The 24,858-nt window shown below is 52.5% G+C and overlaps 3 protein-coding genes across 3 annotated transcripts in view; 2 read left to right on the forward strand and 1 right to left on the reverse strand.

The window, feature by feature from the left end:
- Window positions 1-836: 836 nt before the first annotated feature.
- Window positions 837-7,209, forward strand: LOC128269359 (protein yellow). Its single transcript, XM_053006805.1, has 2 exons — window positions 837-1,139; window positions 5,177-7,209. Exons 1-2 carry the CDS (start codon window positions 890-892, stop codon window positions 6,652-6,654), a joined length of 1,728 nt encoding a protein of 575 aa, XP_052862765.1. The 5' UTR covers window positions 837-889; the 3' UTR covers window positions 6,655-7,209.
- A 12,371-nt stretch (window positions 7,210-19,580) lies between these two features.
- LOC128269834 (protein trachealess-like) lies at window positions 19,581-22,041 on the forward strand. Its single transcript, XM_053007275.1, has 5 exons — window positions 19,581-19,783; window positions 19,877-20,806; window positions 20,895-21,001; window positions 21,063-21,664; window positions 21,793-22,041. The coding sequence occupies exons 1-5, from the start codon at window positions 19,581-19,583 to the stop codon at window positions 21,955-21,957; spliced, it is 2,007 nt and encodes a 668-aa protein (XP_052863235.1). The 3' UTR covers window positions 21,958-22,041.
- A 641-nt stretch (window positions 22,042-22,682) lies between these two features.
- The window catches only part of LOC128278954 (protein lap4), a 47,218-nt gene continuing 45,042 nt past the window's right edge, over window positions 22,683-24,858 (reverse strand). Inside the window, exon 24 of the mRNA XM_053017680.1 lies at window positions 22,683-24,789. Coding sequence (XP_052873640.1) covers window positions 23,731-24,789 — 1,059 coding nt within the window. The 3' untranslated portion in view covers window positions 22,683-23,730. The remainder of the gene's footprint in view (window positions 24,790-24,858) is intronic.

Here is a 24,858-nt window from a genome sequence, read left to right on the forward strand (position 1 = left end):
GCCGGGCCATCTACACAAGGACTTGTCGGTGCGTCGATCCGCTAGAACGCCCCCGCTGCTGCCAGGCGCAACCAGCAGTAGCCGCGGTTGCGTCTCTTGGGCAGACGGTCAAGGACCGCAGCCGACTAGACGGCTCGCTCGTCGGGACGTGAACCTCCAAATGGTCCGTCCTAGAGACATCGAGAATTCGAGACTTCTAGACTCCACGTAGCCAACTTGGTCCAACATCTAGAGCCGGAATTTCCCAGAGTTCCCGACCCGAGTTGATCCAGGAGGAGAGAGACATTTGGCTAGGCGAGACTCCGTGGCTCTTTCGGTCTGCCCCGCCAAATTAGCCCCGCCTGGTTGTCGTCACTGGTCTCCTCGTTCTGAGTTTCCTGTTCCTTGCTCTGCTTCTTCGCTCCTCGCTTCGTCCGCTTCTTCGCTACGCACTTCGCTCGCTGGTTTCTTTCGCACCTCTTGAGGTTCGCGGTCACGTTCACTCGCCCTCTCTCGCTCTCTCGCTCTGGCTCTCTCTCGGGGTTTATTTCATTTTCGCCGTTCGCAGTTTGGCAGTGTGCTGGGCTGGACTGGGCGGCTGGCTGGCGGCGCACGGCTGTTGGTGGGAGACTTGGTGTTGATATAACCCCGCTGCAGGCGCTCGTCAAACCATCAGTCGGTGCGCAGTGCCCAAGACGTGAAGACACCCGCGTGTGCAACCCGTTCGTGGAGAAGAAGTTCGTGGACCGCACACCCCCCCCCAACGCCGTACACACTTTGTCCCGACCCGACCGGGGGATCTCGTTCTAGTAGTTCCCTAGTTCGTGTCCAGTGTCCGTCCTGCCGTGTGCCCTGCCGTGTGCCCTGTCGTGTGTCGCCTGGAGTCGAGCGTAAGGACGAAGTGCGTACGATGAAGGGTCACTGGTGTCTGGCCTGGTCACTGGCGCTGGTCGCCCTCGCCTCCACCCTCGCCAGTGTCGGGGCAACCCAGAAGCTCCAGGAGCGCTACAGCTGGCAGCAGCTCGACTTCGTGTTTCCCAATCAACGACTCAAGCAACAGGCGCTGGCAAGCGGGGACTACGTGCCGACCAACGGGCTGCCGGTCGGGATCGAGCGCTGGGAGAACAAACTGTTCGTCTCCGTGCCACGATGGAAGGATGGTAAGTCCGGGCACCGCACCACATAAACCTGTTCCGACGCTCGGGGAAGTCCCGAAAGAAACAAAATGCCCCACATGAGGGGAAGGTCCCCCAGACCAATGTGACCATCGTTCGTTGACGTGCCAGAAAAAGAAGCCCGCCCCGAATCGACCTGAAAACAGTGCCGACTAATGGCGCGCGCGCAGTCAGCACACCGCACAGCGCCCCGTTCAAATCTTGCACCCTCAGCAAAGCCCCGTGTTGCGCTCAGCGCGGTCAGCGGGTTTTGGGACGAACGGGGCGAAGAAGGAAGCGCACCCAGAAGAAGTCATCGCACGTCCCATCGTCCGCGGGTTTTTTTGGGGGGTTTTTTTTTCCTACCGCGCTATTTGAATATTGTTGGAATTTCCTGATCCACACACACGAGCGACCTGGAACGCGCTTGTTCTTCTTCACTTCTGAAGTCCCGGCTTTTCTGGGTCTGGGCTACTCATCACGCGTCTCTCCCTGGGCTGGGTGTGTGTGTTTGGGTTTTTTTTTGTGTGGAACTGGAACTGGACCACCTGTGTGTGTGTGTGCCGCCAGTTTGTCACGGTAGTTGGTAGCATTCCGGGCACAGACGAACCGTGGACACGGAGGTCTTGGTTTCGGAGGGTTTCGTAACCTGAGGGTCACATTTGGTCCGGTCCACGGTGTGCCTACCGGACCGACTCCGAAAAATGGTTTAGAAATCAGCAAACGCATTTGGGCGGTGGTGCCGGGGGGGGGGGGGGGGGGGTTGGCACGTGAACGCCCCCCTCCCCCCTCCCGGGTTACTCTCATTCTCTTGCTCTCCTTTTGCGACGCTTGTTTTCGGATGCTAATTCATGCAGTTTTCTCTTTTTTTTTTTAACGTGGGCCGGATCCTGGGTCCGCAGGGGGGGGTGGCTATTTTAAAATGATTCGATTTTTGGGATTTTGTTTTGTTGGGTGGTTCCGGGGGGGGGGGGGGGGGGGGGGATTGTGAATGTGCAGCATAGCACCACCCACTAGGCCGCAGACACCGCGCGCTTTCGGTTAGCTCTCCGGTGCTCTCGCCATCCGGAAGCCACGTCAAACGGGGGTAAAGGGGAGGAGAGGCGAATGAGGGGCTTCATAACAACCCCCGGCGCCACTTCCACACCCCACACAGAGCGTTTGATCGGAAGCCACTTCGCCACTAATGATGGTTTTCCGATGCGCGGCGCGTAACGCGATGCCGATGCGATAGTCGTATTCCGGATCCCTCGAACAAACCCAAGTTTCCGACTACCCCTAGTGTCCCCCACCCCCCTTGTTATACCCCTCGCACTCTACCTCTGAATGGGTGGGTTTTAAATAAACAGAAAAACAACCGAAAAAAGTGAACCGAACCGAAACCCGTATATAACAACGAGAAGAAGGTCCAATTCAGAGTTCGCGCAGCGCGCAAAACATTCAACAACCCGCCAAGCCACCGGAAAACCCCGAACGTGTCCTATGGCAAGACACACACACACAGCCACACGGTTAGGTTGCATCAGGCTAAGAAGCCGCGTCCAAGCGCCGCCTTTCGCGCGCTACAAAGGGCTTCTGTGCCACTTAACGCTGACCGCGCACAGCGAGGTCGTTTATTAATTATTGTAACTGTTGTTAAAAGTGTTAAAAGCACACACACATACGGCAGAGGAAGAGGAAAAAGATAATAAAACAAAACAAAAATAAACAACGCGAAACGCGCGCGCGCGAACAAAAAACCAACCCAAAAATCAGCATTCCTTGTTTGGATTCTTGGACACTGCCACCGCCTGCTGCTGCTGCTTCTTCCTCTTCTTTTTTCCTTGTTTTTTTTTCTCTGGTGTTGCTAACCGATCAGCACACAAAACAGCTGCATTAGCAGCAGTAAAAATGTCGTATCGATTTTGAGGGCAAATGCGGTTCGGTTTCGATTTGTCGTCGTCGCCAGCGCAGCGCAGCGGAGCCTTGGGCAGGAGCATGCTAATGTGTAACAAGATGAAGCATAGCTCACCACCCCCAACCACCCGGTTCGGGATGTGTTCGGGGCCGTGTGGAACTCTCTCGCTCTCTCTCTCGCTCTCTCCCCGTCGGTATACCCGCGGAACTCGTTTCCCACCTACTCAAGTCATTTTGCTGATCACTCCATCGATTCCTCCGGAGTCTAGCAAGCTGGGGATTGGGGGGCCCGGGGGGTAGGCTTAATGTTGATTTTATGATACTTTAATTTGCCCCTTCATTGGCGCGGCGGGCGGCACATTGACGGCTAATGTGTAATGGGCGGTAATTGTTACGGCGTCGGCGGCGTTTATTAGCACTGGTGGAACGGTGGGTGATGAGGAGAAGGATGGGGCGGGGGGGCGGGACGCGTGTTAATGTTTCTATCACGGCACCAGCTTTTAGAGGCGCTCGGCGCCTCTATTGGCCGCCGCGTTGAGGTGAGCTTCTGGAGGTTTGCCTACCTGAGCCAAGAACCCCGAGAAAAACCCCCGCGAAAAAAACAAGAAAGAAGAAAAAAGGGAAGGGAAGAAAGAAGAGAAAAGGCAACAGGCAAAAAGAGACCAAAACTACACTGGAGTAAATGAAAAAGAGAAAGAGAAGAACAGAGAAGAGACAGGAACAACAAACAACTCGGGGGAGAGAAAAACAGAGAACAACAAAGTAGGTAATGGCTAGAAAGTGCAATTCTCGTAGAGATGTGCCACCCGAAGAGAGGAGCGGTTAAACAGCACGAAAGTCAGCACAGAAATGGGTTGCCCAAGGCCCCTCTTCCCCCCCCCACCACCGCAGCCCTTCGCTTTTAAGCCGGGGACAACTTTCACCTCCGCCGGGCCTTTCACGGTTCCTGAGCCTCTTCGTGAGGTCCTCCAGGTCGTCGCGGCTACTACTCTTCACCGAACCTGTCACCGATGTACACACGCCACCGCCACCGCCACCGTTGCCCAATCATGGTTCAGCGTCGCTGCGTTTCCTCGCTTTGTCTCTCGCAATCGCCCTACAACGCGCGCGCAATGATGATCAACTAGGACACCAGCGCCAGCGATGTGTGTGGGGAAGCAACACCAAATCACCCCGCATACTATGGGGCTTTCGGCTTCACCGACCACAAGCGTCACGCAACGGACTCACCGCAACCACCACCTCTGGTGCCGGTGCCGGTGAGGTTCTAGTAATCTCCACTTTGTTGTTCGTTCGTTCGTTCGTTCGTGTGCCAATATATGGGGGCCACGGCCGGTGGCCGTCGAAGCGTTAGAATTTCATTCATAGCCGACGCTGTCCGACGATTGCCCAACGGTGCTGTCGAAGGAGTTCCCCGCCCCCCGGGCTGGAGGGTGTCTGGCGAGAATGCGGCACGGAAGTCGAACGTCGAACGCTGTCTGCGAACGCGAACGCGGAATGCTGACGGTGTCGAGGCGATCGAGGCCTAGGACAACAAGGCCTTCAGACGAACGGACCTGCCTGCCTGCCAGCGCCAATTAGGCGCAGCAGCAGCACGTGCAGCGCAACCCGCTGCTCCGTGAAGCAACCCCAGAGGTACAGCTGGTGGACTTACCTGTGGGGGGTGGGTTATCGGTTTCGGTATTTTCGAAATCATTGGGCACTTTTTGGGCAGTTTTATCGGCAGACGTAACTGTCAATCCAAGTGTCAAAGCTGGGTGATCTAGAGCTGGGTTCTTGATGTGATCTTGATGATAACAAATGGTTTTCGTTGGGGTTGCCTGCAATTTTGGAGTTATGGACTTGGAGAAGGTGTGGTGTGTCACAAGTACTAGAGTACTCCTCCGCGTCGTGGTTGCGAAAATGGGAATCTGGGGCACTGAACAAAGCGGCTCAGTGTCATTTTTGGCTAGGGTCACGCCGGTGTGCCGTCGGTGTCAGGGAACCGGTTTTGTCGCTTCGGGAACTCCGCCCCAATGTGTCTATTTTGAGAGCAGCCAGCCGAGAGCAGTAAACAATCGGCAGCGAGCGCTGGTTGTAGTTGCCACAGTGTCTGGCACCGAACCCCGCACGCAACCTCTAACCCACTCTCTCTGTTCGCTCTGCAGGTATCCCCTCGACGCTGAACTACATCGACATGAACCAGACGCCGTCCGGATCGCCGGCCCTCATCCCGTACCCGGACTGGTCGTCGAACGTGGCGGGTGACTGCGCGAACGGCCTGTCGACGGTGTACCGCCTGAAGGCGGACCGGTGCGGCCGGCTGTGGGCCCTCGACACCGGCACCGTCGGCATCGGCAACACGACCCAGCAGCTGTGCCCGTACGCACTGAACGTGTGGGACCTGAAGACGAACCGCCGGCTCCGGCGGTACGAGCTACGCCCGGAAGACACGAACGCTAACACGTTCATCGCCAACATCGCCATCGACCAGGGACCGGGCGGGTGCGACGACACGCACGCCTACATGTCGGACGAGCTGGGCTACGGGCTGATCGTGTACTCGTACGAAAAGAACCGCTCGTGGCGCTTCGCCCACAGCTTCTTCTTCCCGGACCCGCTGCGCGGTGACTTCAACGTGGCCGGCCTGAACTTCCAGTGGGGCGAGGAGGGCATCTTCGGCATGTCGCTAACGCCGCTCCAGACGGACGGCTACCGGACGCTGTACTTCTCGCCGCTTGCCAGCCACCGCGAGTTCACCGTCTCGACCCGCGTCCTGCACGACGAGGACAAGGTGGAGGAGAGCTTCCACGAGTTCCAGTTCCTGAAGGAGCGCGGCCCGAACGCGCACACGACGTCGCGCGTCATGAGCGACACCGGCCTGCAGCTGTTCAACCTGATCGACCAGAACGCCGTCGGCTGCTGGCACTCGTCGATGCCGTACAGCCCCGAGTACCACGGTGTCGTCGACCGGGACGACGTGGAGCTGGTCTTCCCGGCCGACGTCAAGATCGACGACGAAGACACGGTCTGGGTGATCTCCGACCGGATGCCCGTGTTCTTGATCGCCGAGCTCGACTACAGTGACGTCAACTTCCGGATCTTCGCCGCCCCGCTCGCTACGCTCGTCGCCGGCACCGTCTGTGATGTGCAGGGGCCGACCGCATCGTTCGGTGCCATCCAGCCCAAGTTCGGGGCCGCCGAGCCACCGGGGCTTGCGGCGTACGCCGGCGACACGACGCTGGTGCCGACAACCTATGCTCAGCCGCTGGCCCCCGCTGGCACTACCTACACGTACGCACCGACCGCCGCACCAACGCCGGTCAAGTACACGCCGGCGGCGGCGGCGTACGAGACACCGACCAGCCACATGTACTCCACGCAGTCGTACGCGCCCAGTACGGCCAAGGCGTACGCCTACAACAAGTACCACGGTGTCGAGTTTCACGCCCACGGCGGTCCGGAGGCAGCCAGCGGTGGCTATCACCACGGGGCACCTCACCATCACTACCACCACCACCAGCATGATGAGCACCACGGCGGCGGCGGCGGTGGCGGCGACGACCGCGGTTACGGCTACTGGGGCGGCGCGGGTGGCGGCGGTGCTCACAAGAAGCACGACTCCTGGAAGCAGTTCTTCTACTGAGACACTAGTACCCGAGACCGCGGGACACCGGTATCACCTATAGTCCGCTGTCTCTGCTTTCCTCTCTCGCACTACCTACCCACCCACCAACACCCACACCACCACAGACTGTGTCTCGTGCACGATTGCTAACCACCACCACCGAACCGAACTACACCGGAAGTCCAGTCGCTGGAACCGGCGCTGACAAGTATAGCACACTGAAGAAAGTTGCCTACTTCAAGACCGGGCCGATATCTAGTCGAGATCTCGACGGTCTGCTAGGCAAGCGACTTTATATAACACATCCCAACGGACAGAGCCCAACTGATGGGTCACCATCAGCAGCATCCTGGACCTGGACCTGGATCTCTGCTTCGTTAAAATTAGGCTTTCCACTCCAAGAGCGACAGCGAGAGAGGAAGTAGAGGATGAAAAGATAGACAGAGAGAAAGCAAGAAAGAGAGACAGAGAGAGAGATGCCCAGCGGTGGTGCGCTCAGTAGTACGCAACGTTGGAGTATAATAATTATTGTAACTAAGTATTACCATAACGAGAACGATAAAGCCAACAGAAAACAAAGAAACCTTCCTGTCCGTGTGTATTATTTCATGATCTCCACCAGTGTCCTCCACCACTCCCTTATCCTCTCCTCCAAGTTGAGCGAAAGTTCCAAAACCTCCAATCTCGGAAGACATCCAGACGCACCAGTCTGGATCTGATGATGGCCCCACAGCTGCTACAGGTTAGAGTATTCCTACATTTTTTCGACCACATGAGTGAGAGAGAGAGCGAAAGATGGTGAGGATACTCGATTAGGAAAGTCGGGAAGTCGGAAGTTCCGCAAAAGCCCGGGTATTCCACCAGCCATATACAGCGAACCCGCTCCACCGCTCCACAGCCGTCCATCCGTACCTACCGCGACCTACGCAACCAGAGACGACACGACGCTTGATGGTCTGGCGGCAATTGGTGTCACCTGGTCACCAGTGATTAACATCGTGTTCAGTTTTGTTTGCTCGCTAGACGAACACGGAGAAAGAGAGAGAGAGAATGCGAAAGAAAGAGAGCGGGCACTCCACTTGACAGTCATCGAGTGAGACATCGGAGAGATAGCCCCCCGAATGCCCCGCGCTAACCCGCAGTGCTAACCCGGCTACCGATGCCGCGACTGTCAGCCCATAATTAATGTCTTTGTAGTGGCGGGGTCTCGGGATCCGCAGGGACCATGGCCGCGCACACATGCGCACGCAAACATGCCCCTGCTGTGGGCCACGACGCCGTAAATCAACGGAAAACTCAGCGGTCCCAACGGGGGTCGGAGAGCAGCCGATGACTGAGGTAAGGTGTTGGGTCCGTTGGGTCCTGCACTCGAGCGCTTCCGTCACCACGCTCGTTGTCGGAGTCGGTGTTGGGTTCACCAGCATCAAGCCCCTGTTTGAAACCTATTAAACCTAATCGAAACTGGCATGGGCTGTCACCCGTCTAGAGACGGCCTAGACGATCTAATGGTTGGGCTAACACGTACTTTCGGGACGAAGTCCCGAACAAGTCGATCGATTGTAACACCAAATACCTTCCGGGAGTGGGTCTTCCAGTTGCAGCAGGAACTCCAGAGCTAACTACAGTATTTGGGGAAAAACTCTTTATCTTTGACAAGAATTGAGGAAATTGGCAGAACTAATTTTTTTTGCAGAATGTCGTAGCGAAGTCGTACACTTTAGTTAACTACTTCTCAACTTTGCACTAGCTTAACTTGTTTCAGCACCTTCAAAGTCTCCTTTTTCGTTGATCCTTCTTTGTGCATCGTCGTCGTCAAGCGGTCGGTCCGCAATCTAATGCACCGATAAGGTGTGCGCTCCGCACCGATGGTCATACAATGTTGCGACGGTCTGCGTATGTGATGTCTGGACCGGGGTGTGGTATGCGGGCTATGGGTTGCGACCTATTGGCTTGCCTTGCCGTACGGCCTTTATTGGGTCCCTAATGACGGGCGGACATACGCGGAGGCTAGGGCCTAGGTTTCGTCCGAGTCCGGCAGAATTGCAGACCTTGAGCGCAGACCTTGTCGCATGCATTGCAGCGGCCGAAACGGTAGTGTAGCAGCAGCCGCATACATTGGGTCATAATTGAAGGCATTCCGGGTTAATGATTAAAATGTCATTATAAGTAAATAACTGGTTAAAGGAATACATTACGGTGCAAAGACACGCCGACATACTGGCGACCGGCGTTATGTTGGATAAATTGCCTACATTTTGATCGGCCGATTATTGGACGATACAATCTGGTGACGGAACCGGTTCGCTGGGCTCCAGCGTTGTAGTTGGATATGTTTATGGAAAACTAGTTGCAATAGATTCGAACCGACACGTACAGGGTTTTCGTGTGTTCGTTCGGGGCCCAAAGAACTTTCTCGAGCTCGAACTGAAAGAGGGTACGCCGCGACGAGTAGATTAAGTGAGAATATATTTAATTTGAGTTGAGGAAGCCGAGAGAATTAGATTGACACGATGAGGAGGAATTAAATGAATTAGTTAATGATCAGACAAGGATGCGATGAGCTCAACGATTTTATCTGGGACACCCCGGATTCGGATCTTCCGGATCTTCCAGCCCGGAACCCGGGCTTGGCTTGAAGTGCTGATCAGCTGCTGATTTCACACTCATCGTATCGGCTGATTCAATCTCCTGCAATGATGGGGCCTCTGTCTGTCTGTCTGTCTGTGTAGGGAATGAAGGAATGGATGTCGGTGTGCGAGACAGAGAGCAAAATTATACTCAAACTCGTACTTGAGAAGCAGCCGAAAAGCTCACAACCTGTCAACGTGTCTAGAGCTTATCTAGGATTTTTGTTAATAAATTGTCTGACAAGCGCGGCTCATGATAACGCATCGCAGACTATCGCAGACTTTCATTCGCCTAGTTCCACAGGGCCACTGGTCACGTTACCCCGTTAAAATTGCCACAAGTTAACAGAATGGTTCCCCTTTTGCAATAACATCACTCTGACCGTTCCGACGCAGCGGACACCTTTCGATGCGTCTCGTAGTCATAAAAATCGAAATAAATACTCTCCGATCGCCGACAGCTAGCGGTGATGGCGGGTGTCTGCTAACGAGACTAACGTGCCCAGCGGTACCTCTAGACCACCGAGTGCCGGGTCGTAGCCGCGGGTCTGAGCCACGGCGGACCCGGTTCGTGTTCTGATCCGGTTCGTACCTCTCGCGGTCCCCGAAAATCGGAGGCCCCGCCGGTGGCCGTGTTTGCTTTAATCGGCCCTAAATCAACCAATCAACCCTCCGCGCGTCTAGCCCCCCGCCCGGGCCCAGAATGGAGCAATCTGACACGATCTGGCTGATACGTCTATTGACTAATTATTCAATCCGTCCCGCCTGCTCGGGGCGATTTTTCTCGCCATCCTACGCGCAGTTGCCTACTAACACCTCCTCCGGCTCCCACCGCCCCACCGGATCAATATCGACAAACCCGCAACGGCACCACACCGCACCGCACGGGGCTTAGAAAAACCCGTTTCCGGAGACGGAAACGGACCCCTTGGTGGACCAATAAACGGATACGCACTGAAATCGTTTCGCGCTGCAACTGATAGTGTTTGCCATTCGAAACGGACAGCCGGAATCGGCTAATGCATGGGGTCTGCAGCGAGGGCTTGTTAATGTGTCTACCAATGCACCTGCGAAGTCCCCCGCTCGCCCCCCCCCCCCCCCCCCCCGCCCCCACGGTGTGGAAAAACATTAATGAGCCGCACCGCCGAACGTCTCCAGCCGAACGTCTCCAGCCGAACGTCAACTCGTGCTGGTGCCCTCTGTTTGTCACACTCTTTATGCTCCATAATTTAAACGGCTTGAACTGGTGCTTGGCGATGGCCTGATGGCGATGTCCTCGGGGCCACCGCGAGGGCCACCCGATCGCCGTCGATGCCCGTCAACGATAATCGACGGGTACACGCGCGTTCGACGGCGTTGTGTCTTATGCTTTTGCCCTGCCGAGCCGGTTACGTCCGTGGGTCGAGAAAAAAGGAGGAAACATAAAATGTCGCTTAAAAACCATAATAACCAAGAACTGGTCCGGGGGCCCCCCCTCCCGGCCTCCGGTCCGGTCCGGATCTTAGTCGATACGGAGTCGCCGGAGACGGAGATGGGATCCGGTTGCGCGGCCCGAGACCCGTGAATGGCTTAAATGAAATTTAAACGGCGCGCCAGCGACTTTTGGTCGCGGCTGGTCGATGTCTGGAAGCGATCGGGTGCAACCGGCACCGGCTGACTTGCTGATTGCTTGGGAAGATTACTTTTTATGATTTTTAAATTGGCTCTGCAACCGTTTCGGTTCCACCGTTACACACGAACGGATGGGCATAAAACTATGCGGGGAGTATGATTCGATTTTATGTTTTTATTTTCAAACACACACGGCTGCGGGTGGGCACCAAGGCGGGCCCCCTTGGTAGCCAGATGGACGCCCCAAGTCCTAAGCCGTCGCAGTCGCAGTCACAGACGAAGATTTCTCTTCCCTTTTTGTCCCGAATTTTCTGCATGGAAAAAACAGGAACACAGGAAGTTTCTAATCTGAGTGGCCGAAGAAGCCGAGGCAGTCAACATTTCGAAGAAAATTGGGCCGATGATGGGCCGCAGGACCACTCGTTATAACTACGGACCCCGGTCCGTTCTTCTAAGATTAAAAAAAGCTTCAAAGCTTCACACTTCACACTTGAAAACATGCACTCACTTTTTTTTATTTATTCTATTCTTTTGTGAGCCTGCACGGTGTTAACAATGGAAGTCAACAAAGAACTGAAGTGGGCCACTGAAATTTCGCATTCTGTTTATGGTGCCTAGGCAGACACTTCATCGAAAATGTCGATAAAATCACAGAAATAATCAAAGTTGATCTGCATGTTAGTATTCGTAGCATCACTCAGGAGCTAAAGATTGCCCATCAGAGACAGTTTTAAGCCATTTGCACAAAGCTGGATTTGGAAAGAAGCTCGATATTTGGGTGCCCTCACCAATTAACACCAGAAAACACGACGGATCGAATTGCCATCTGGGAATTTTTGGGCATCGAGCCATTTCTTAAACGGATGGGTACTGGAGATGAGGAATGGAATACATACGACAATATTGAGCGAAAACGATGGTGAAGCAACTGAACTGAAATGAAATGAAAAATGAAAAATTGAGATCAGGAAAAGATTGTGAAAAGAGATTGCTAGAGATTTTCGGCCAATAACGTCCAAGCCTTCTACAAGAGAGCCGTTACAAGCCTAGCTTTAAAAAGACAACAAATTTTTTCAACAAAACGGTACATATTTGATGTAATTCGGACCATCCAAACATTTTAAATACAGTTTTAAAGCTCACGCAAAAATAATGGATTTCTTTTTCCCCAACCTAATGTTTCCCAATTTTCTGCCAGCGTATAGCACGCTCCATTTCGTAAATGTCAAAATGTTTACGAAATGTTTACAATTTCCACAGTGAAGTTTGACGTTTTAAAAATCAAGTAATCGGTAGATTAAAATCCAAAACCCTTTGTTGGATCACCCTATTCATTAGTGATACAGAAATGATTCATTCATGTACTAACTCTAGCCCAGCAAGGCAAGGTTAGCTTAATTCGCCACAACACAACGCATGGACCTTGAGATCCTGGGACGAACTCACGAATTGAGACGATCGAGGTGCGACATTCGAAATCCCTACATCAGAGGATTATTGATGGCGGTCCTCCGGATGGTCTTTTGCGTGAGCCATTCAATAAAATTATTCCCTCACGAAGTGGCGTGTCCCTTGCGTCCCTCGGATACAGACAAAAAAACCGCTCAAAGGTTGCATCACACGGAAGCAGTGACCTACGGGGACCCAATGTCTGGCGAACTGTGAAACGAGTGATATTTCACCCCGAAGGACACCTAAGTGTGTTATGGGGTTCTTTTCGTTCCGGTTGCGACCATTTTTACGACGGCTGTTTATGGTTTACGTGTGACACCGACACCAGCCAGCCAGCCAGCCAGCCTGGAGCTGGAGTGCTGTGCTGTCGATATTTTAGGGTTATTTTTCTTCTCCTAATCCGCGATCAGCGATCGCAGTTGGCAACGGTTCACGGGCAGAATGGCACCCCGCACGACACGACACGGCACTGTGTCGATTAAGGTTGGCTCAGCTCAGGAGTCCCGGACGACGGAGTCATATCTTGGACACACCGTCGATAGCAAAGTCGCTAATAGAAAGCATCAAATCTTGGTTCTGGATTTTTTTCGTTCGGGTTCGGTTGTTGAATCAAATAAAATAAAAAATGGCAACCAGATCGCGTTCGGCGATCGGTTCGTGTGTCCACAATACAGCACACCCACGCAGTGCACCCCATAAACCCTATGTTCTAACGTTGGACTGTTGGACTTTTTTCAGATGTGGCGACTTCATTTTACCGCAAGGCGCTTTTGAACAAATTTATCCCAATATATACGAAGAGCTGCACAAGCTGATGTCTCCAGTTGGGTCTAATCTTCGTCTCACCTCGAAGGGTTAGGCAAGCGATAGGCGGATTAGGGCGGGCGACCTAATCCGCATCATTCTAGACTTGGCTCCCTTGGTTGGCTCGGATTGCTCGGCTCCATTTGCGAGCTCCGGTTATTTGAGGCATTTTTCAACATTTCGCCATACCCACCGGCGCTTTCCCAGCGACGGCCAACTCGGAGCGGAACATACGGAACGTAAATCAAACCGTGTGAGTCGCAACCAGAACGTGTCTACACACCGACCGACCGCGTCTAGGTTTCTCGTGCGGTTTTGGGCCGACTGGAACCGTTGCAAACCGTTGCGCTGGTGGCCACTTTCGTTCGTTCGCTCGTTCGCCCTTAGCCGCCCATCTCCACGGAGGGTCCCTAATCGCCCCAGTGGACAGCGACAAATTGCAGAAAGCTAGCGCGACCGGCGGCCGCGATTATTGCCGTGCGCCCCACCACCTATCGGGGGGCGACATGACGAAATCCTGCTAACTGATTGGTCAGCCAGCGGCGCGCGCGGTGCGATGATGGATGGCCAACGCGCGCGCCTGAAACAGCCTGCACAGGGAAACGCGTACGCGAAACGCGGCGTGGCAATATCGTCCTGTGTTTTCATTGTTGTGGGCCCTTAAGATATCTTTTTTCACATCGCATTTATAACGTACTTTATCTTGTAATATGTAAGTTTAGTCTCATTGTATCCTTTTTTACTGATAATACGTTCAATCTCTATAATTACCCGGCATGAGTAAACGGCTAGATTGATGACCGAGGATTTGAAGCGAAGATTTCAAGGTAAAACAATATTTTGAGCCAGCTGAGATCACTTGATTGTCACTTGGTTTCCGACCATTTAGTATCGACGTTACACGTGTATTTTTTACAACGGAAAAAAACAAGGATCGTGCAGTGATTGAATTTTGGAAGGTTTAAAAGCAAATGAAAATTATGAATGAATGTTGAATTTTTTTTGACGGGGTCTCTGGCGCATACGAAGACCGACCGGCGGTTGTAGCCGGATTAAGAAGAGGAAGAGGTTCAGTCTACTCTAGTTGCTCTAATGCCAAGCAAAATATTTAATATGTTTATTTTAATATGAGAAAAACGGACCAGGCCGTATTTATTGAATTAACTTAATCGTTAGCTTAATCTAACTCAACAAGATTAATTTAAGACACGTGTGGCATTTCCTGCACTACTGGACAGCAAATTTGGCTGCCGCATGAATCGGCAGATGGGCTGTGCCGAGCCTGTGAGTGCGCCAAAGGCCAATGTCAGGGTCACGCTGACCGACTGATGGACATTGTTGGCCCGTTTGCCCGCCTGACGGGCATTTGCCGGACTGCGTGACGGCCCGCGACCTATTTGACGGTTGAATGAATCCATAAGGAAAGTATGGTTTTATTTGACCATCCAATGACCTTCGTCCCTTCGTCTTTAAAATACCTATGTACTGTTGCTGTGCCTTTCTTTTGTTTCGTTTCTCGTGCTGCCATTCTGGCGCTACGAAACTAAAAGGCAGCATGCATTGAACATGCCAAATGAATCCTGCGTATTCGATTGCTCGGATCCGCAGAAAAAGCCTCACCAAATTCACCGATTGGGCGTGCGAATACATTTGAACAAGCAACGGGTATTAACGGCCTCCGCTGCACGCAGCCATTTTCTGCAGCTTCACAAATAGATGGCGCTACGGTCGCCGTACAAGCTGGTGAAGCATTGCATGCCAGCAGCGTACGTAGCTCGTATGCGAACTGCGGTAAAACACTCACGACCGAGTTGAGCAGCCGCGGTGAGAGGTTGAGTGGCTTTTGAAATATGCCCGCGAGTGTGTGCTCCGCCTTCGTGCGAGGCCAACGGATAATCCGTTGTAAATGGAATCCTTGTTTAGTTAATCGAACTTTAAAACATGTCGATTCCTAAACAACAAATATTGTGCATCGATGTACCTAACACACACTGTCTAGCGTTCATTTCAATTCATGAAATGTGCTAACGAAAAACCCAACTCTAGTGTAATTCAAAACCTCAGTTACAACCATTAGAAAAGTTGCGTAAATAATGTTTCGGTTCTGTTGTAATTATAATACTGTTCTCAATCCTCTAAATATAGTCTACTGAGTACGTAGTAAAACAATTGAAGCTTTTCAATAAAATATACATCAGTTTACCAAAAGATATTTCAGTTCGATAGAGTTTTCATACGAGCGTTTAGGTCGCTCGAAGAGACAAGGTATTTTCACAATGGTCCCATTTCTCATTTGATATGAACAAAATACCTGTTGAGAAGACTATTTGTTACTCTCTTAGTGATTTTACTTTGTACTTAACAAAATATATCAATATATAGGGTGCGTAATAACGACAAGGGATACTTAAATGTTGGATAACACCGCCGTTTTTCAGTCGATTTTGGAAAATGAACAAGATTTATTTGGGGTATAGAATGCCGTTTATTGACAATTCACTAGAAGTACAATGTCGTTGAAATTATCTCCTCCACACACAAAAAGCGGGCATTTTTCATGTTATTTGACAACATTTCGGGCGTAATAGCAGCAATTTCCGCTGTGAGGTTAGCTTTCAGTTCTTCAATGGTCTTCGATTGGCTGGCATAAACTTCACTCTTCAAATAGCCTCACAGAAAGAATTCAGAAGAAATTCGGTAAACAATAAGCACGCACAGTTTTCACAGTTGAGCGATTATTTTCAATGTAAAGCGCTACAAATTCAGCCCGCTGTTTTTGTTGAATAATTGCAGACAGCAGGTTTCGCGAGGTCGGAAATTAATAGGACTTTATTTGTCTAGAGTTTTAGCGCGACTGACATATGTGGCTATAAATGAGGGAGGCAGTGCTGCCGACTGGCAGTGCTGCCGGAACTACTACATTGCAGGAACGCAATTTTCAACACCCCAACTCGGGCCAAAAATGTAGTAAACCGTTAGGGAGCGCTTAGGCTATACCAAAACCCTTGCAACTAAGTTTAATCTTATTTCCACAAACTCCCTTGGTCAGACAATCAGCGATGTTTTCAGCAGACGGCACGTAATCAAGAGTGATGAGTCCACTCAATACATGTTCACGTATGAAGTGAATACTGACGTCGATATGCTTCGTACGGGAACTGTACGCATCTCTGCCGGACATTACTATGGCACTCTGATTGTCGCATCGCAAATTGATGCTGCTCTGTTCACCGAACTGCCTGATGAAACGGACCAACCAAATTGCCTCCTTCGCAGCGTGAGACATAGCGATGTATTCTGCCTCCGTACTCGCAACAGCAACTGATGTCTGCCTTTTGCTCGACCAGGAGATCGCTCCTCCAGCCAACTTGAACACGTACCCGGAGTATGAACGACACTCATCTCGTTCTCCTGCCCAGTCTGCGTCAACATATCCATACATGGGCTGTCCGGATCCGCGATTGTATTCGATTCGATAATCGGTTGTACCCTTCAAATAACGCAAAATTCGTTTAACTGCAATCCAATGGTTATTGTGATACTTATCGTTGAAACGGCTGACGTCGCTAACTGCGTAGGCTAAATCGGGCCTCGTGCCCTGCACCAAAAACAGCAATGCTCCTACAGCTAAATCCTTGGCTGCCGCTGACGGTAGGACAACGTTCGCTTCCTTCAGTGCCGCCAGGTGGGTGGTCCGCTCCGTCAGCAGAGTACGGCACAATTTCTGCAACTGCAATAACTGATGTGCCGTTTTCTCGAACTGTTTTACCCGATCGGTCTGATCGTCCAGCGTTTTCTGCTCGGTGCCGTTGCTCGATTCGCTGCGTGCCTTCCACACTATCGATTCCGTTTCGCGTGCCTCCCGCTCGGCCGCGTCCCGCTGCTCGTCGTGCTGCTCGCTGATGACCTTCTGCTCGGCCAACACATTGTCGAAGTTTTTCTGCTTCTTCTCCAGCTCCAACACCTTGGTGCGCTGGATTTCCAGCTCGATGTTCGCGTCCTCCAGCTCCGACTGGATTTTCTTCTTGCCCTTGATCAGCCGATCGTTAGCAACCTAAAGCTCCTGGATCTGACGCTTCATCGCCTCGATGTCCTCGACCATCTTTCTCTTCGACTCTACCAGCTCCTTAGCCACGTGTGACACTTCCTCGGAGCATTTCTGCATGTCCTGAATCATGACATTCAGCTCGGTCAGCTTCTTCTCGTAGCTCTTCTTGGCCTCCTCGTCCTTCTCAGGCTGCTCCATGAGCGCCTCCTTCTGGGACTCGATCTGGCACAGCTTTGAGCTAAGGGCCAACTTCTGACGCGTTTCCTTCTTCAGCAACTGCTGCGGTTCGGTCAGTTGACTCTCTAGATTGCTGGTTCTCTTGATGGCCGCCGAAGCCTTCTGTTCGGCATCGTCCACCTGCTGCGTGATGATTTCCGTTTCCTGCTGCGACTTCGTGACCTTGTCCTTGTCCTGCAGCTCCACGCGCGCCCGTATGGCGTCTACCATCGCTAACTGCGCTATCGATGCTCGAAGCTTCTCACGATCGCGCCGCTTCCGTTCTCTGCGCCTGCGTGACGATGATGAAGATTCATCCTCCCTTCGATCCTTCTTCGTAAGGTCGTCGCTTGCACCAATCTGTACAAAGGGTTCCTGGTTGACACCTTTCAGATCGTCCGACTGATGATCGATGAATGACCTCTTCCCCGACCTCGCTGACTCAATGACCTCGCTCATATCTTCCTTCGAGGGACTATCCATCGATCTCAATGAGCCTCCCTGCTTCGCCCTGTCACTATTTGCTCCTTTCTCGTACGCGAGAATGCTCTGGCAGGAATGTACATGCTTCAGCCTTTTCCGATAGTTCTGGTCGTGGTCGATTTTGCTCTGCTTCCCCAAATAATCGTTTCTACCCGTTGCTGCCGTTAACGCGAACAATGTGTTGCCACATGTTTTTAATCCGTCACACTCGGCCTTATTGGGTCTCAATTGTCTATGCCGCTCCTTTAACTCTGAGTCTCTGGCAAACAAACATTTCTCGTAGCCCGTTACAATTTTAAAAATGCCGCCTGTTGATGTCGCATCGATGATTGCTTCATTTTGCTTTCCGAGAAATCGGCAAATGCCATTTTCTATCACCACTCTATAGCCTGAGCGAGATACCTGGTCGAGCGAAATGAGCGAAAAGTTAAGATCCGGAACATACAACACATTTTTCAGCGTAAGTTGCCTTCCTGCGAAACCTAAATTGGCTGTACCCATGCATTCGGCGTTTAATATTCGGTTATCGGCAATTGTGACTGTCAATCCGTCGGTGCGCTGAACGTTTCTCAGAATTTCCAGCTCGGAAGTCATGTGCCGCGACGCGCCGCTATCCAGGTGCCATTCTATTGTCTTGCTATCCCCAACTGCAGCTTTGAACGCTATCGCTGTTTTGGCTTCCGGGAATATTGGCAGGGCTTTGTCTCTCTGTTCGCTGGAATTGGTGCACTGGTTTCTATAATGACCATTCTGGCCGCACTTGAAGCATTTTACCCGGCTAAGATCTTTCTTCTGATTGTTAGCCACACTGGGTTTTCTATGTCCCTTCATACTTTTTTTTTTGAGGATAAAGAATGTTGAAAAACATCACCGAAACCCTTACCTTGGTTTGATTGTCGCGACAAATCCGCTGCATCCGCGCCACAAATCCCTTCACTCACGGCACTCATGGCGCGCGGTCGCTCACGCATATCGCAGCGCCTGCCCCGATGCGGTGTCAGGTATCAACGCGGCCCGCCACTCTTGCCTTGCCACACACAAGTCCGACGTCGTCCGCAAGAGGCAAAGGCAGAGCTCAACGGTGTGCGTACGGGGATGTCTCAGTGAAAACGTGCCGCCCGTTAGCGAGTGCGGAAAAAAGTGGAATTTCGCAGCAAAATCATACAGCTTCGAGGCGCACTACCCCCAAAATTACTGCCCTGGGACGGAATTCGTAAGTAAACTGGCCACCGACCACCGGCCACCGGGCCCCGGGGCCTCCTGCGGTGCGCGTACCGAGAGTGTGGAGCTCATTAACGTATTTTGTTTAAAATGCCAACACCGAAAAACGATCGCGCACGGGGCAAGGTGTCCCTGGGCCTGGCGTGGGCAAAGAATATCGCGTTTTGGGCACCGTGGACAGTGTCTTCCGGTGTTTTGTTCTTTATTCCCTCCATTTGCCCGGGAAATGCGTTAAGTATTGGAACTACTTTCGGCCGTTTTGTGGCCATTTTCAATCGGCTCCTGCGGCTGAGCTTCGTGGCAAGAATCAGCATGGACGAAGCATCGGGGGAAAGAAAATATTTGTGGAAATTGTCCGACTTCAGCTAGTCGTGTTAGTTCTTCAAACAGCCGGAGGAACATAGTAGTTGGCAAACCCGCAGTCCTCGCGCAACAGCATCCACAGTACTGACCACACTCCGTTACGTGTCCGTTTCAGCATTATGTTCCCTTTCTCGTCCCTGCAAGTTGAGTATAGCAATTTCCATCGTTCATCGCAAATCATGTCGAACGCCCTGAGCATGTCCAACTCCGGCTTTCCGCACTCGTGGATCGTGTCCGGGCAGGACTTTTGCCCGATCACCTACTCGTCCATCCAGTCCCACAACTCGGCCGTGTCGAGCAACTTGTCCACCGTCGAGCCGGGGTAAGCCAGTCGGCCAGCCAGCCAGCCAGCCAGCCAGCCAGCAATACACCAACTCGTCACATTCAACCGGAACCGCCCCCCCTCCTCTTGCAGGTTGATCGAGCTGCGGAAGGAGAAGTCCCGCGACGCGGCCCGGTCGCGGCGCGGCAAGGAGAACTACGAGTTCTACGAGCTGGCCAAGATGCTGCCGCTACCGGCGGCCATCACCAGCCAGCTCGACAAAGCGTCCATCATCCGCCTCACGATCAGCTACCTGAAGCTGAAGGAGTTCAGCGAGAACGGGGTGCCGTCGTGGTGCAAGGAACCGCTCGGGTTCCAGAACTACGCACCGCAGTACTTCAACGAGATGTTCGAGACGCACCTCGGCACCCACATCCTCCAGTCGCTGGACGGGTTCGCCATCTCGACCGGCGTCGACGGGCGCTTCCTGTACATCTCCGAAACGGTCTCGATCTACCTCGGTCTCTCGCAGGTCGAGATGACCGGGAGCAGTATCTTCGACTACGTCCACAAGAACGACCACACGGAGGTGGAGCAGCAGCTGGGGGTGCGCAAGAGCTCCGACTACTCCGCGTACGGCAGCTACGGTGATGAGCCGCCCGAGAAGACGGTCCTCAAACTGGACAAGGACGGAGGCGGTGGAGGTGGAGGTGGAGGCGGTGGTGGAGGTGGCAGCGGCGGCGTGAAGGGTCTGCTGCCGGGTGAAGCGTACGAGGGCGACGACCGGGCGTTCTGCATCCGCATGAAGTCGACGTTGACCAAGCGCGGCTGTCACTTCAAGTCGTCCGGCTACCGCGTGATCCTGCTGCTGTGTCACCTGCGCAAGAAGGGCAGCGGGGTGGACCCACACCAGGACCAGCAGCAGCAGCAGCACGGTGGCGGTGGCGACAAGCAAACCGTCATCGGGATGGTTGGGATCGGGATCGCGCTGCCGCCGCCCTCGCTCCACGAGATCAAGCTCGAGTCGGACATGTTCGTCTTTCGCACCAGCCTCGACCTGACGATCATCCATTGCGAAAATAGGTACGTCGGAGGGGGTGGGTTAATTTCAGGAGCGGGCGAGTGTCTAATTGTTTCCGAAACCACACAACGCCGATCTCACGATCGACAGGATTTCCAGCTTCCTGGACTACAGCGCCGACGAGCTGAACGGGAAGAGCATCTACACCCTCTGCCACGGGCAGGACGCGCACAAGCTACGAAAGAGCCACAGTGAGCGTAAGTGTGCCCTTCATACGGACGACCGTACGTGGTCCTGATGATTCTCCTTCCCCCGCAGTGATACAGAAAGGCCAAGTGCTGACACCGTTCTATCGCATCCTCAACAAGAGCGCCGGCTACTTCTGGATCCAGTCCTGCTGCACGATGGTGTGCCAGACGAAGAACATGAGCGACCAGACGGTGATCTGCGTCAACTACATCATCACCAAGCCGGAGAAGGAGAACCTGATCCTCGACATCTCGCAGATACCGGCGGCGGCGAACGTGCTCGGCGACTACCACCACGTCGGCGGCAAATCGGGCGCCCCGCCCAAGAAGTCGGGCGTCGCCATCGTCGACTACGAGCTCGACGGTAAAGGCATCGGCGATATGGGTGGTGGCGGCCAAAGCCACACCGGTCATTCGCACCATCACCAGCACCTCGCCGGGGACGGATACCTCGATGGTGGGTCACACCAGGAGCACAAGGAGCTGCTGGAGAAGAGCGGCTCATTGGGCAAACCGGGGTACGGGCAGCAGACGGCGGCGGCGGCGGCGGCGGTTGGCGGCCACAAAGCGCTAACCGGCCTGGTGTTCGGGGGGCACGAGAAGAAGGATCTGGAGCTCGAGTACAAGGACAAGCTGCTGGATCACCGCGAAAAGGGCTGCAGCAACAGTAAGGTAGAACGAAGCAACGCTGCTGCTAAACTGCTATCCCCCGCCTCCCGGGTGGGCATCCCCCACTTACCACGCAAGATCTCACTCTTCCTCTCTCTCTCTCTGTGTCTCTCGCTCCCCAACTTTTGCAGCACCAACGACTGAAAAGTGGCAGCCCGATGATGGGCCTACCGAACGAGAACGGTGCCATCGGTGAGAAGAAGGCTTCCGGTGGCAAGAAAAGCGTTAACAACCGGGCCAGCGTCATACGCGTGCTCGCCAAGTCCTCGAAAAAGGTGCTGCAGGAGTCGCATTGAAGCCGCACTTTGTTCCATCATTTAATTTGTTTCGTGTTTTTTCGGGCTTAGCACTTAGTTAATGTGAAATGTTCGCTGCAATAACAAACGCTTCCTTCCGCCAGTGGAAGGAACCGGTTATATGAAATTAAGAAAGAAAGAAAAACAATACAAAAGTTACTAGGGTTAGCAGCACTGCACTAAGGATAACCAAATGCCAACCTAGCTGACGGTCGCGCACATGTCGCGCGATATTTACAAACCAGTATTTATAGACCACGCCATCGGTGAACGTAATACTTCTGAACGTGAAGAAGCTAACTAAACAAGTGGGAAACAAGTATTACAAACAGTCCCCCTTACTCGTTTGCTGTAAGGACGGAGAGAAAATTCCAAAAACCAACCATCTTCTACTTGCCTACATACGCCTGTATCGCTTTTAATAGGGACATCAACTCAGCGGGCAGCGCATGTAGCCTTATTGAATTACAAACCACAATAAAACTATAAACTAATCAACATCAACATCCTTTTATGTGAGTTCCTGCTGATGCCTGATAAACCGTTAACAAACACAGCACAGCGGTCATCATTTTGCTATCTTGTATTCGTGTAGAGTAGCTTTTAGGATTTTAGAAGAAATCAACTTGCAGGCAAACCGTATATAACCGTAAGCCTCAGCCATCGCCGAGTGTGTTGTCGAAACCCATGACGATATAGACGCGAGGCCCATGCGAGAGTCGTATTTTATCGATTTTTATTGTTGTTTCTTATTATCATATACACAGGATGTCAAAACTACTGAATTATTGCTGTTAAAAAAAATGGGGAATAATTGCAATAAACTACTGCTGCTACGGATGAGACAACCCTGTGTGTGTGACACCCTATCATCCTCTTCCAGCGCTAGAGCCTTTACCGGGCTCTACAACGCAAATACATAAATTGCATCAATTGAAACGTAAAAATTAAAAAAATGCATAAATTGCGATAAATATTACGAGATACTTGAAAGGCAAAAAAATTCATGCATTATATGATAATTATTGCATTCGAGCACATAAAATCTTATAGCAACGCGGGGCTGACAAAAAAAAGATGTTCGGAGTACATGCGTGTGTATAAATAAGACGAGTATCCTAAGCAGCAGAAATAGTGCGTTAAATGAACTGCAACTGAACTGGCTCTGCGCGTTGTATGTTGCAGATAGGAAGGGATGTGACGGTTTGCTGTTCGTTTCATTTGTCTATTAAACTGGAATAGTGCGTATTAAAATAAAGTAAACAAGGCAGACGCCCGCTTCTGGCCGGCGCCCAATTGGGTCCCTTGAGTAACACAAAAGCTGATCGAGAACACGGTGTTCATTATGGGGGGCCATCGTGTTGCACTCGTGAAGAGAAGATTTACCTACGGTCTAACCCTACTCAATATATGCTTGCTCGATCACCTGCTTCTCATCTCTCCTCCTTTTACAATATAATGACATAAAACGAAAGCTCGCAGTGCATTCGATCAGTACACACCGTTGAACGTGTAGGACGGTTTGTATACATACACATACATGTACACGCACGAACCTCAGCTAATGCTGTACGGTGTTTCAATAGTATGTCCATAGTAAGAGAATCGGGCGAGATACGTTTAAAACTGAAGGCACACCACGCGCGCTAAATGAGGTGGTCGCACCCTGGAAGAACAGGATCAGGTTTTGGAAGGCCCCTCCTAGAACGTTGCTTAACGGGGAGTGTTTGCTGCAGTCCTATTTATCTCGAGTAAAATGGGTGCACCACGGCTTCATTTCTTCTTCTTGCTCTTCCGTTTCTTTCGTTTCGAGCTAGCGCCGCTAGCGGCCGAGCTGGCGAACGTTTCGTCGGCCGCAGGAGTGTTCATCGTTGTATCATCATCATCGGCCTGGGAGCTCTGCTTTTCCCTAGCCTGCAGCAGCATCGCCTCACTGCCGTTGCCATTCTGGTGGTCGTCCCCGCCCTCACCATCGTAGTCATCCCGGTCACAATCCTCGTTCGTGTAGCCGTGTAGCCCTCCCGTATTGCAATTCCTATCGAAATCGGCCGAGAAGCCTTCGGCGTTCGGGTTCGTGATCACCTCGCAGTCGTGGAAGGTGGCATCGAGTAGCTTCTGCGGGTGTGCCCACTGGTGATGATGATGGTGGTGTTGGTGCTGCTGCTGTTGCTCTTGAGCCAGATCGCTCTGGTGCGTGTAGAAATCATTAATCAAACGCTCGCGCACCATAAACACGGTACCGATAGCACCGGTTTTTTCTTCATATTCTTCCGCTTCCTCCAGTAGCCCGCCCTCGATGAGGTCGGTTACGTCGTCATCACTATCACGATCCTCCAGCCCACAGTGCTGCTGCTCGTCATCCGACGGCGTCGCCAACTCTTTCTCGGTGAGACTCTTCGACAAGTTTTGCTTCACTTTCTCGTTTTGCTTCAATTCACGCAGGACGTGCTTCATTTTGTCGTTCACCGACTCGTACTCGAGTGCGGCGGCAGCTTGATGCGGGGGTGACGCACGCGCGGAAGCAAACGAATCATCGCCGTAGGTGTCGTTGTAACGCCCGATGGCAATATCATTCGGTTGACCGTCACCGGTCAGCATCGGATTGATGACTTCGACAATCGTTTGTAGTTTCGGTTCCGCTTGCTGATTTACCGTCGCATATCCCGCTCCGTCGCCCACGTCTTCGGCACCGGCACCGTTTTGGTGCACAGCGGGCTCCACTGTGCCGCAGTGTTCCGTTTCCGGCTCACCCATGTCCAATCCACCCTCACTATCACCGCCCAACGAATCTTCAAGCTCAAACATGATGATCTTTTCGCGCATGGTTTCCACCTGGAACGAAGAGGAAATGTATAAGGAAGTGTTGAACCGTTCACACAAAACCACTGACTGACCGGAGCT

Source organism: Anopheles cruzii, chromosome X, assembly GCF_943734635.1.
Source record: "Anopheles cruzii chromosome X, idAnoCruzAS_RS32_06, whole genome shotgun sequence".
Classification (NCBI taxonomy): domain Eukaryota; kingdom Metazoa; phylum Arthropoda; class Insecta; order Diptera; family Culicidae; genus Anopheles; species Anopheles cruzii.

Excerpts from the sequence above, each read along its gene's own strand:
- LOC128269359 (XM_053006805.1), top strand. The coding sequence starts at position 890 with ATGAAGGGTCACTGGTGTCTGGCCTGGTCACTGGCGCTGGTCGCCCTC. Across the intron at positions 1,140-5,176 it reads CGTGCCACGATGGAAGGATG|GTATCCCCTCGACGCTGAAC; the intron begins GTAAGTCCGGGC and ends TTCGCTCTGCAG.
- LOC128269834 (XM_053007275.1), top strand. The coding sequence starts at position 19,581 with ATGTTCCCTTTCTCGTCCCTGCAAGTTGAGTATAGCAATTTCCATCGT. Across the intron at positions 19,784-19,876 it reads TTGTCCACCGTCGAGCCGGG|GTTGATCGAGCTGCGGAAGG; the intron begins GTAAGCCAGTCG and ends CTCCTCTTGCAG. Across the intron at positions 21,002-21,062 it reads ACGAAAGAGCCACAGTGAGC|TGATACAGAAAGGCCAAGTG; the intron begins GTAAGTGTGCCC and ends CTTCCCCCGCAG.